This window comes from Pongo pygmaeus, chromosome 6 (assembly GCF_028885625.2).
Source record: "Pongo pygmaeus isolate AG05252 chromosome 6, NHGRI_mPonPyg2-v2.0_pri, whole genome shotgun sequence".
NCBI lineage: Eukaryota > Metazoa > Chordata > Mammalia > Primates > Hominidae > Pongo > Pongo pygmaeus.
The window spans coordinates 121026055-121039330 of NC_072379.2; the positions used below are offsets into that span (position 1 = coordinate 121026055).

The 13276-nt window shown below is 39.0% G+C and overlaps 1 protein-coding gene across 1 annotated transcript in view; it reads right to left on the bottom strand.

The window, feature by feature from the left end:
* AASS (aminoadipate-semialdehyde synthase) overlaps positions 1–12571 on the bottom strand; it is a 70003-nt gene extending 57432 nt beyond the window's left edge. Inside the window, exons 1-2 of the mRNA XM_054495340.2 lie at positions 12433–12571; positions 2299–2523 (exon numbers count right to left, since the gene is read on the bottom strand). Of these exons, the coding sequence (XP_054351315.1) occupies positions 2299–2508 (210 nt within the window). The 5' untranslated portion in view covers positions 2509–2523; positions 12433–12571. The remainder of the gene's footprint in view (positions 1–2298; positions 2524–12432) is intronic.
* Positions 12572–13276: the final 705 nt, after the last annotated feature.

The window sequence follows — 13276 nt, forward strand, 5'->3', positions numbered from 1 at the left end:
GGATATTAGATTGATGATGAAACCACACCAAAAAAATAATTCAAATAAGTTTTTTAATACAACACTCTGAATATTCATTGTCAGATATATTCTAAAGGCAAAAAAAAAAATCAAAGAAATAGTAAACTTCATTTAGTGGGCTTACTATTAGTTGTAATAATAGTATTGTGATCCTGACACTATTTATACATATCATAGGATAAAGCAAACAATATGCATTAATATTAAAAAATTAAGATTTTTACTGTTGGAGAAAACAGATGCAAACATAAAATTTTAAAGGTAAAAAGTTGTGCAATGTTAAATTTTAATTTTCCTGGACATTAATTTTTCCTCTGGAGGTCTTTTAGTATCAGTATTAACTCATGATTAAATAATATATATATATATATATATATATATATATATGGGCATCTGTTTGTGTTTATTTCTAAACTCTGTACACTAATAGAGCCTAAGAGCAACAGTATCTCAGCAACAATAAACATGCTTAACATCAGATACCAGATCTTGGTCTCTATATAATAAAAGAAATCAAGTCTTCTTGGTGAAATTATTAATTTCCTCATGTGGGGCAGGAAAGGTACAAGGTGAGACTAGGACAATTTGTTATTCTAAGAAACAAGAAAGCTCAAAGATAAATGGATTCACGTCGAAAGGACAGAGAAGCCCCCTTGGAAGGACCCACACTAACCAATTTTGGGATAATTCAGATATTAAAAAGAGTAATGGTAAATGGATTGAATGAAAAAGGTCCATGCTTCCAAAATATACTTAAAAAAGCAAAAATTAAAGAAGCATAATGCAATAGTAAATTTGAGTTCACACTTTGATAAACAATTCAGTTCACTGTAATAAAACAGTTCACAACTCATCTTTTAAGCAACATCCTAAGATTCATCTTGTCAACATGAAGATGTATATATAAACTCCTCATAACAAGGCTTTAAATGCAATGGTAAGAAAGTTTTTTTAAGAAATTGTTTAAACACCGAATTACAGAATTCACAGTTTGGTAAACAGTTCAATGCACTGTAATAAAACAGTTCACAACTCAAAAAAGTGGAGGAGTGGAAGAGAAAGAAAAGAAAACCTCTTTTCTAAAGAAGAATGTCAGAAACAAACTTAGGGGAGTAATAAAATTAGAAAAGCATCACTTCACATGTCTCCATGTAAAAACTGATTCAGGCAAAGATTATCAATGGAGGCTAACATGATTAGTTGTAAAGTTATTGAGGAATAGGAACATCACAGATCTTAAAATACCATACCACAGATGACTCAGTAATTGCAAAGGGTGAAATTGACTTTAACAATGAAGAGCTCTCACTGTAACCACCTCAACCAAGTGACCACACATTGCCAACCATGGGACGACCTGATGTTTTGTGCCTTTGATGTGATGCCATGGGAAGAACATATATCACTTACGTTGTATTCATGCCAAACATTTTTGGCATGAATATAACATATAGAATATAATTAGAATATAATCTATTCACGAGAAAACAACCAGATTATTCGTGCCCAGTAGCAGGACACTCTGTAAATCTTGGGCTCTTTTAAAAAGAGTCCATGTCAATATCAATATAATTGAAACAAAATCAGAAAGGGATGTGCTGTTCTAGATTGAAAGAACTAAAGACATACAATAATAAAATGCAATAAAGCTTCATTAAGCCTCAATTAAAATAAAAGGCATTTGAGGCAATGGGGAATTTGAACATAGACGATATAAGATGATATTATGAATTATTAATTTCTTAGGTATGAAAATCATATTGTGGTTATATAGAAAACATGGTTTATTCTGAGGAGATGCATGTTGGAGCATTTAGTAGTAATGAATTATGATGTCTGTGATCTATTTTAAAATGGTTCAGGAAAGGAAAAGCATACATATATATGTATATTGCTAAAATGGGAATGAGAGTCATACCTATACCATAATATTATTTCGAAGAGCAAGTGGAATGATGAACACGACAGGCTTCTCTCAGAGTGGCAGGCAAGGTACATTCTCAAAGGAGCATTCTCTGGGTGCAAGAATGGAGTCTTATCCCCCTAGTCCTAGAACCAGTGCTATACATGAAGGACAGAATGATTGAAAAATAACATCTCCTAAAAGTAAGTTCTTTTATTCCTCAGCTGGGGTAAGCATAGGGTGAAAATAATACTTTTAATCAAAGTAAAGAAATCAAAGTGACACTAGCAAACATTTTATTTTCACTCAGATGCTCCTTAATTTTCACATGCAGGTTCGTTTTATTCTCACATAAAAACATTGGAAATACTCACCTTATCATGAATGGCCCGCCGATTCGAAGGCTGTATCAAGACCTTGTATCCCAGATTGGTGATGCCTTTGATGTGCTTGGGAGCTAGAGGGGCCCTTCTCTCCCAGGCGTTCACATCCTCCCTCCGGACGGCCAACACAGCTTTGTGGTGAAGACCCTTGGAGAGGCTGACCCCCAGCCTGCCCAGTCCAGTCCTATGTACTTGCAGCATCTTGACACCTGGTGACTGTAAAGACAATGTAAAGAGCAGAGCAACAAAAGGCAGCAGGGCTGGCAGATCAGTTCTGGTCTCCTGAGAAATCTGAGGTAAAATACAACCCGTTCTTATGAAAACAGACACAAGGTAGAGAAGAGGGAAGGGAAAACTGGGATGTCAAGTGTTCCTTTAAAGCCAAGTTTTCAAAAACAAGATTATTTAACTGCAAAATTTAAAAAGTATAGAGCAACACGTGTGACACTATCCAATAACTGCTAAGCTAAAATAGCTTTTTAAATACACATTTTATCAAACATCTATTCAGCACAAAAGTTTTAAACAAATTAATCTACAATGCAAATCCAGGAAGATAATAAAGAGCAAGACTTTCAGATTGGTCTAAATTTTGATGGCATAAAGTTTGAAATCCTTATAATGGTATACAAGGTTCTTCACAATTTGGTGCCAACCTCTTTCCAGTTCATCTCTGAACATTCCCAAAATAAGTCTTTCTCAATGTGCCCCACAACCTAGTGTCAGTGAACTGTTTTTAAAAAAAAAACAAAAAAACTGGTTCACAATTAGATGTGTACATAAATAGAAAGTAAGCATTTAGAAGCCTTAATATCACATGATCATATTTATTTATTTATTTTTAGAGATGAAGTCTCACTCTGTCAATGCTAAAATGCAGTGATGAGATCATTGCTTACTGCAGTCTGGGCTCAAGTGATCCTCCCTCCAGCCTCAGCCTCCCTAGTAGCTAGGACTACAGGTGCACAACCACCCACCTGGCTAAGTTCTTTTTTTAAATTTATAACAAATTACTGGAATTACAGGGGTGATCCACCATGTCAGGCCACAAGATCATTTTTTCTAGTAATTTATTGTTACCGGATTTTACAAAAGTATTGGTCCTCAACAGATTGGAAATTTAAGAAAATCAATCAACCTGTGTAAACTAGTTCAACCATTGTGGAAGACAATGTGGCGATTCCTCAAGGATCTAGAACTAGAAATACCATTTGATCCAGCAATCCCATTACTGGGTATATACCCAAAGGATTATAAATCATGCTGCTATAAAGACACATGCACAAGTATATTTATTGTGGCTCTATTCACAATAGCAAAGACTTGGAACCAACCCAAATGTCCATCAGTGATAGACTAGATTAAGAAAATGTGGCACATATACACCATGAAATACTATGCAGCCATAAAAAAGGATGAGTTCATGTCCTTTGTAGGGACATGGATGAAGCTGAAAACCATCATTCTGAGCAAACTATCACAAGGACAGAAAACCAAACACCGCATGTTCTCACTCATAGGTGGGAATTGAACAATGAGAACACTTGGACACAGGGTGGGGAACATCACACACTGGGGCCTGTCATGGGGTGCAGGGAGGGGTGAGGGATAGCATTAGGAGATACACCTAATGTAAATGACGAGTTAACGGGTGCAGCACACCGACATGGCACATGTATACCTCTGTAACAAACATGCACGTTGTGCACATGTACCCTAGAACTTAAAGTATTAAAAAAAAAAAAAAAAGAAAACCAATCAACTAAACAAACCTATTCTTTAACCAGAGGTGTTAGAAGATTAAGAAGCAGAGTTAAATCACTCTGCTTCTTAGAGTCCAGCTCACCTTTACTGTTCACCTTTGTTGCTCTAAACATGCCAGTTCCTCTTCCTGGGTTTTCTCTCCATACATGGCCGCCTGCTGTTGTATTAAACCCCGACCTGCCTCAACCAGTTTTCCAACTGCTATTCAAGTGAGAAGACTGTGTAATTCCACTCATTCAATCAATAAATAGTTACTAAAGACTGACTACGATGAATGTAACGGGCTTCTCTCAACGTGGCAGGCAAGGTATATTCTCATGAATAAACTCTACTCAAAGCAGCATTCTCTTGGTACAAGAAGTGTCTTGTCCCCCTAGTCCCAGAACCAGGGCTGCACATGAAGGAGAGAACGATTGAAAGATATCATCTACTAAAAGTAGTTCTTTTATCCCTCAGCTGGAGGAAGCATAGAATACGGTGGAAATAATACTTTAAACCAAATTAAAGATATTAAAGTGACACTAGCAAACATTTTATTTTCACCCAGATGCTCCTTAATTTTTATATACAGGTTCATTTATTCCTATGCAGAATAAATCTTATGTAAATTTTTAAAGCATAAATATCCAGGTTTAACAGTATTCTATCCAACTTCAATTGGATTCTATCCAACTTCAATTTTGTAGCCAAATGTCATTTCAGATGATGATTTGCCGGATCATTTGAATGCTAAAACTTAGTTTTCCATGTAAAGTTGGCAGCAAAATATAAGGATTCAATGATTTTTATACCTTTTAGAAATTTTCTACCCATCACCGCTAACAACATATAGAAAAGCTTGCATGAAAAACATTTCTTTTACATCAGACTGCAGTCTTGGAAGAGCACCAGCTTGATGGATGGGGAAGGCTTGACCAAACAATTAAGCATACAAGTACATTTCCTGGGGGCAAACAACTACTTGCTATCTAGACAGTAAATTTATAGGACACTTTACAAGAGAATCAGAGAACAGACCAAATAGCGAAGAGTCCAGCTAAGAAGGCTTTAGGAAGACGGCCAAGAAGAAAGAAAGCTGCACACAGCAAGAGAAATTGCTGATGATTAGGAGTTCAGGCTTTTATTCAGGGCAAAATATGCATGCAAAATAGATTATCAACATTTCAGTAAATGACTGTTATATACTGCATCTATTTTTTTGTTTATTCATGTGCTTTTGTTTTTTAAAATAGATTGCATTAAACTCAATCCCAAACCCATAACAGTCTTCTCGATGCCAAAAGAAAAACTAGAACCTGAATCCCTTAGTTTCTAATAAAACCAATTCCAAAGATAGTGATTCCTTTGAACATACACGAATGTCCAGAAACCGTCCCATCTTCCCAGCAGGGGCTGTGTTTCATGAATTCACAGGTGACTACATACCCCTGTAACTTTTATTATGAGTCGAAATTCTTGACTCCACCAGGAGGAACATGTGGAGATAATTTAATCCCTCCCCTCTAGCCCAAGCTTGAATGTTAACCTCACTCATCCCTCACTCAGTAATAATCCCTGCTCCTTCTCCCACCACCTTCTTTGTCTGGGATAGGGCGGGAAAGCAGTAGACACACACACAGACACAAACATAGACAGTCACTTGTAACATACACAAATATACTTGCAAAGGCCAACTACCTTGGAAGACTAGGGAAAAAGACAGAAGTGCCTGGGACTGAGCTTCAGTTTATTTGGGAAGCTACTTTCACTTTCACTTTTTGCATGGAAGGCTTAAATCATAATATCTGTAACTTTCATTATTTAAACAAATGTAACAGTAGTTACCATTGATTAAGCATCACATGCCAAGCTCTATGCTGAGCACTTTATGGACATCATCTTATTTCCTCTTTGTAAAAATCTTATTAAGTAGATATATATCCCCATTTTATAGATGAAGAAACTGAACTGGAATCATATAGGATCTGTTGCTTTTAAGCAGAAGCAGGATTCCTAGTTTAATGTTTAAGACCTGGAATTTTCTCTTCTTTGCCAAAGCCTACAGATTCACACCATATAGATCCACCACATGCTGTTAACTCCAGCCAACTCTTGTTTCAGAAAGAAATCAGATCCATATGGCTTTGCCTTCAACAGTTACGGTGAATTAGCAGTTCTCCCCGTAGCCTGCCGTGCCTCTCTTGACCCCTTTTCCTGCTTTATACTGAAAATCATTCCTAAGTACCTGCCAAGACAAATTCTAGATTTCTGGGGGCTTAGAAAAAAAAAGGTTTGATTATAGTGTAACTGCTAGTTACTGCTTGAACCTTAAAACTTGGTCTCAGCATAGAACTTTCAAGATCCACAGTTCATTTGCTTCTAAGGTCTTCAAGAAATAGGAAATAGTGAGAATTTCTGAATTGCACTGCTGGTGTCTAGTATTTCATGGAAATGCCAACGGGGACTGCTTTAGCTTTTTCTGTCCTGGATTTTGTGGTATTTTTGAAGAATATCAGGAAGTAAATTAAATGTATATTTCTGGAATGCCTTCAATGAAGGAAGGAGGGAAGATCGGAGTTTACTCACCACCAGCTCTAGTGAGGTTACCTGACAATCTCGGATGCTGATAACAGCTTGTAACACAAGCAAGAAGGATGTAGAAAAGCGGGAGGCAGAGAGGGGAAAAAAAGAGCTAGAAAGAACAAAGAGGAGGAAAACAGAGAAAGAGTGTCACACAGGCAAGGGTGGGGTACAAGACCCTTCCTCTGACAAATTGTAACAGTCTTCCCTGTTACATGAAGGTTAACATTTCAAATATAAAAATGAAACTTAAAAGATTTCTTCTCTGTTTTTGTAAAACAGAACACCACTAAGGTATACAATTTTATTTACCTAAAATTGATCAGGAACTTGAAATGTCTCTAAAAGTCATGGGAATATTATAGTGAATTGCAGCGAGATACAGTAGCCCCTGCTTATCTGTGGGTAATACATTCCAAGACCCCCAGTGGATGCTTGAAATCTCTGATAGTCCCAAACCCTATATATACTATGTTTTTTCCTATACATACATACCTATGATATAGTTTAATTTATAAATTAGGCACTGTAAGAGATTAGCAACAATAACTAATAAAATAGAATAATTATGACAATATACTGTAATAAAAGTTATGTAAATGTGGTCTCTCTCTCTCTCTCTCTTTCTCTCTCACAATATCTTAGTGTACTTTATTCACCTATTTTCAGACCAGATTGACAGTGTGTAACTGAAACCATGGAAAGCGAAAACTTGAATAAGAAGGAACTACTATGTACTGAGACAGGAAGATAATAGTGAAGGTTGCCCAGTAGCAATAAGAGAACATACTCCATGATACTGTCTTATCTTTCCATCTCTCAAGGGGGCAAGACTTAATCTTTTAATTTGCTAACTTTGCAACAAAAACATGAGAATCAGAAGAAAGAACATGCTTGCATGTTCTTTGTATTTTTTTATTATTTTCCAGAAAAGGGAAAGGAAAATGACAGAGATAGAGAGAGAAAGAGTAAAGGACACAGAGACAGAGCTTGGCACTCCATACATATCCCACCATTTTCTTTCAATGACCATGAGCTGTCCTATGGTCACTGAGTACACCATCATTCTAAATCACATGGAGTAACCAAAGCAAAGCAGATTCTGTAAAATGTATTTATAAAATATTATATTTAAGAAAAGCCACTCTCAGGACAGAGAATCTCATGTGTGGTTAGAAAGGTCCTTTCAGAGTGTGAGCAGAGTGGTCTTTTGTACAATTACATATATTAATATAAAAACAGCTAGTCATTTGCTTATAGCACGAATATTTTCTAATATTTAAATTATAATGAAATCCAGAAAGTCTCTTCATAGAGCTGTCAAAATAAAATCTTTTGTACATGGAATATGGGACAAATGCTTTTGATTCTTTTTAATTCAAAAAATATTTGGGGGCTACTTAAGATATGCACAGCATGATGTACTTGGTAAAGATATAAAGAAGCAGTAATCCAGTCCCTGCCCATGTTCAGGATTAGTTTTATCTAATTAAATGGTACTGATCAATGTCTGATAGTGAATTATTAATTATTGATTATATCCAAATATTAGAGTCAAAGTGGGCCTGATATAATGTAATCTAAAATCTAGTATTACAAATGAGAATAGTGAGGCCCATAGAAATAGGGGATTTTTTTCTGTTTTATAGAAAGCATTTTCCAAGCCACTATTATGTATTTTTATAATGACTTATCATAATGGATGTCACAGTAAGACAGTCTGTTGTTCTCGTTGGTATAACTTTTTAAATGTAACTCGATCAAGATTTTTCTCTCTGCTACTTTTCAGGCAGTATTTATGCCTTAAAATGATGTGTTTGGCCAGGCACAGTGGCTTATGCCTATAATGCCAGCACTTTGGGAGGCCAGGGTGGGGAGATCACCTGAGGAGTTAAAGACCAGCCTGGGCAACATGCAAAACCCCATCTCTACTAAAAATACAAAAATTAACTGGGCGTGGTGGTGCATGCTGGTAGTCCCAGCTACTCGGGAGGCTAAAGCATGAAAATCACTTGAGCCCAGGAGGCAAAGTTTGCAGTAAGTGAAGATCATGCCATTACACTCCCACCTGGACAACAAAGTGAGACTCTGTCTCAAAAAAACAAACAAACAAACAAAAAAAGATGTATTTAATTTTTGCAGTTTTTATAAGGGAACTGGGTAGATGAAGAGAGCTGAGATTTTCATAGAGCTTTTTACTCTTCCATCAAATACCTAAAATTCTTTAAGTCTGTTCAACCCTTCTATAGCACCAACCCACTCAGAATACTTTTTAAGCTTATAGATCACCTACCTAAGCAAAACAATGCACAAGCATTACAAGAACTTAAGAATGAACTAAGCGGCTGGCTGCGGTGGCTCACGCCTGTAATCCCAGCACTTTGGGAGGCCGAGGCAGGCGGATCATGAGGTCAGGAGATCGAGACCATGGTGAAACCCCGTCTCTACTAAAAATACAAAAAATTAGCCAGGGGCGGTGGTGGGTGCCTGTAGTCCCAGCTACTTGGGAGGCTGAGGCTGGAGAATGGCATGAACCCAGGAGGCGGAGCTTGCAGTGAGCTGAGTTCGCACCACTGCACTCCAGCCTGGGCAACAGAGCGGGACTCCATCTCAAAAAAAAAAAAAGGAATGAACTAAGCATTGCTCCTCTTAATTTCTGTCACTTCTTTTGGGATATGTATGAAGGATCACACATTCATTTTTGAAGAAATTAAGGCCAAATGTTCCCACTTTAATCCCCACAGTTAGGAACGTGCTCTTTGTCCATCTATTTTAGATCTTTAAAATAATTTCACTACAGCATAATTCAATGGCTCAAACCAAAACTATCAAATCACACGGGGGATTTCTGAATGACAAATTATTTGCAATAATCAGGCATATATTGTGATTAAATATCGGGAGACTAAGAATGAGGTAATGTAGTCTTTAGATGAAGAAAATAAGTTCATGGATGAACAGCGCTAATTATTTATATTCACCCTTCCAAGTAACTAAAAAAAAAAAAAATACAAGTATATATTAAAACCCATGGTTTCCCAAGAAGCCCTGGTGTCTGTAAATAAGTGTGGCAGCTCTATGGCTATGAGTCTTGGCCTACACTAGGTATCCAAACCATAATATTTTTTGGAGAGGTTCAAAAGAGTTCCAGAATTAACAGAGCACCAGGTGATGGCCTAGAACTAATCCAAATCCCTCCCCATTTCAAGGCTTGCTAGAACTAGGCTTGGGCTTGCATTAACACTGGTCATACTTTCACTTCCTGTGCGTGGGTACATTCTTCTAATGCTTCCATGTTAAACCCTCTATAAAATACTTTACTGGATTAGGAAAAAAATGGTAGACTTTGGGGGAGGAGGTCTATTAGTGTTAACTAATCTGGTCTGAGAATTTTCATATTTTCTCCAGCACATCACCTACTCAAAGTCATCCATAAACATGACACATATTTCTCCTGGTCTCTAGCTCATAATTTTAGCTTCATTGAAATGGAATACAAAGTTAGTTCTAAATCAGAGTCTAGTCCAAAATGCTTATCTGCTTACTTGTCTGTCCCTTTGCTAAACTGTAAATGTGTATGAGTTGTGTTTTACTCATCTCTATATTCCCAATGACTGGCACATGGGAAAACAGCAAGTGTTTTAAGAAAGAATGAATAAATGAAAAACAAATTCAATAAACATTATAAAGACCTATGCAGCAAGAAAACAAACAAACAAACAAAATAGACACATTAATAAGAAGAGACTCACATCCCCCTAACTCTGTAAAAAAAAAAAAAACTCAATTCTCTTCCAAGATCTCATAGATCAACAAATGTTGTGAAATATAGTACAGTATAGTGGGAAAACTTAGACATGGGAGCTGGGACACAGAACTAGATGTGGGGTTCCTCCTCTCGACTTCAGTTTCCTTACCCAGACTAAAATATAATACTAAAGTCCCTTTCGGACTCTGATGTTCTGATTCTATTAAGCATAGTAGTGACTGGACACTGAGAATTACAAAAACATTAGAAATGTAGAACATAAATAGGCACTCTAACGATGGCTCCATATTAATTCCCCACCCTTACATTACTTTGGAAAAAAAATAATTAGAGCCCAATAAGCCTTCTCTTCAACTTCAAATTTCAGGCATGGATGTTCAAGGTAAATAAATTACCATTTTAATGTTGTATTTCATCAAATTTAAGACAATTTTTTTACAGATTTTAGCATCTGTGAAATAGGGATACATCTTACAATAGATGGCACCTTAGATCAGATGAATGTGGTAATAATGTTTTGGGGTTATTTTCCATTCCAAATGTTTGTTTGCATGATTTCATGATTTGCATAGAATCTTTTGTAGCCTTCCCGAGAAAACTTACCACCGTTTGTAATGTTATTTCTATGAGAAAATTAATAAAAGAATATATGAAAAAAATGAAAATGTTTTGTTAAATGGTGGCTTCTTACACACCAAAGATCATTTCCAAAATTCCGAACCAAGGTCTGCTAAAGGACCAGTGAGAAAAAAAATTCAATGACAAATAAACCAAAGTTCTGATCACGCCATCATCAATAACAAGTGAAACTGATAACAAATATGATTATCTGAAGAGTGGGAAAATGATTCTGGTAAATTGGCTTCAATTTTTGTCCACCTAACTCATTTTGCAGAATGGCCACCAGGTTACACAGTCAAGTCATGTAGCCCTAGATTCACTCATCTTCATGGGAAAAAAAGAAGAGGGGAGTGCAAGGGACAAAATAGACAAACCCAGAAACACCAAAGTGCCATCAGTGTTTTGGGAGTTTTTAAATACAGTATTGGAAAGCCGCAGCTTCAGTCAAGGACCATTCCGTCCTGTGTGTAACTACATCTCACAGCTGCACCTTCCCCACTGATGACCCACAACATCAAAAAATGTTCATCCTTGTTCAAGTTACTGAACTAATTCATTCTCTCTCGCGCGCGAGCGCTCTTTCTCTCTCTCTCTTCGGCTCCTGCCACCCCCATTCCCCTGAAATCAATGTCTGAAAAGCACATTTCTTCTTCTGAAGCTGTCAGGATAGACAGACATTCAGCCCCATTCAACCGAGGAGGGTGGGTAAATTGCTTCTCCCCGCGCCCCCTCCCGCGCGAGCGCTCACAATGGCCCGCATAGTCCCACTGGGGCTCAAGAGTTCAGGAAACCCAGACTTGCAAGGCGCCCAACTTCCACCCATCTCCGATCCTTGCTGGAGAATGGATCTGTGTCTCGGAGAGTGGGCAGCCCAAGATGGACAAGGAGAGAAGTTTGTGATCAGTTTGGCTACGCTGGGTGTGGGGAGGGAAGGGGGAAAGAACCACCCCGAAATCTCCATCCACCGCCCCCTCAGCCAGCCGTCCCCTCTAAGCACGCGGTCCACAAATTAACAAGGCATTGTTTCCGCAGCTTCATCAGTTCTTTATTCCCCAGCCACAGCACCACCACTATCCGCCAAAAAAGAAAGAAAAGAAATTCGAATTGCAATCCCTCGCCTTTCTGCTTAGAAATGCTGGAGCTGCGCTGACCGCTCTCCCTCCCTTCCTCTCAGTGAAACGCTCTGCGTTTCCGCTCTCCCTCCATTCCTCGCAGGGAGGCCCGAATGCTCGCCGCCTTCTCCCTCTCTTGGCCCGGCCCGGGTCGCCTCGAGGCGCTGGGACTCGAAGGCCAGGCTCGCGGGCCCCTCCCAGCGACAGCCCGAGCCCGGCCTGCTATCTCCACCGCATCTCACAGGCTGAGCCCACCCGCGCGTCTGCTCAGCTCTCCGCGGGGACCTCTCCTCTCCTCACCTCGTCCGCTCTGGGGCGCCGACTTGTCCCCCGCCGCCTCGGATCTTCCGAGTCGCTGCAGGGGAGGTTCCGAATTCCTAGCAGAAATTGGGATGGAAGGCTGGGAAGTAGGAGGTGTTTGCTCAACTTCTGAGGACGTCACGCCTCTGCCTTCCGTAGCCAATCAGCAGCCGCTCTGCGGGAACAACCTTCTCCTCCGCCAATCGGCGGCGCTGCCAGTTGCTACGTCATGCCCGGCCCCTGCTCCTCCCCAAGATCCTTCTGTCTCTGTGATCTCTGACCCGCGTTCTTAGCTGGGACGTCGAGTTCTCCCAGGATAATTATCGACCAGGTTTGTAACTGTCCGCGGCAGAAGGCGGGCGGGGACGGAGAGCTACGAAAATAGTCTGGGCATTACGCACTAAGTAGAGGTGCACACCTCCTGGGGAAAAGTTTCGAGCGCCGGTACCTCACGTTTGTTTAGCGATAGGCGCTTTTCAAAGCATTTCACCGCCTTGTCACAACCCTGTGAAGCCAGATAACAGTTCTTACAACAGTTTTAGAAGCCAGCAAGCGGAGAATCTGAGAAATTAAAACTGAGTGTGTTCATGTGCATATGGCAATGTCCAATGTTATTGAAAAGTCCTAACTACCTAGGAGGCCTGGAGGGAGGGGAAAAACGTATTTCATAGACACTAGCCCCAGCACTAGGAACTGAAGAATTGTCTGAAGCCCAGCTGTGATCCCCCAAGGAGTCAATGGTCAGAAGTTAATCTTCCCTCCTGTTTTTACAACTTTCTCCACCACTTACTCTTCTTATACCTGCCATAGATGTATTTAGCTACCGAACTCCTATGTCAACAAT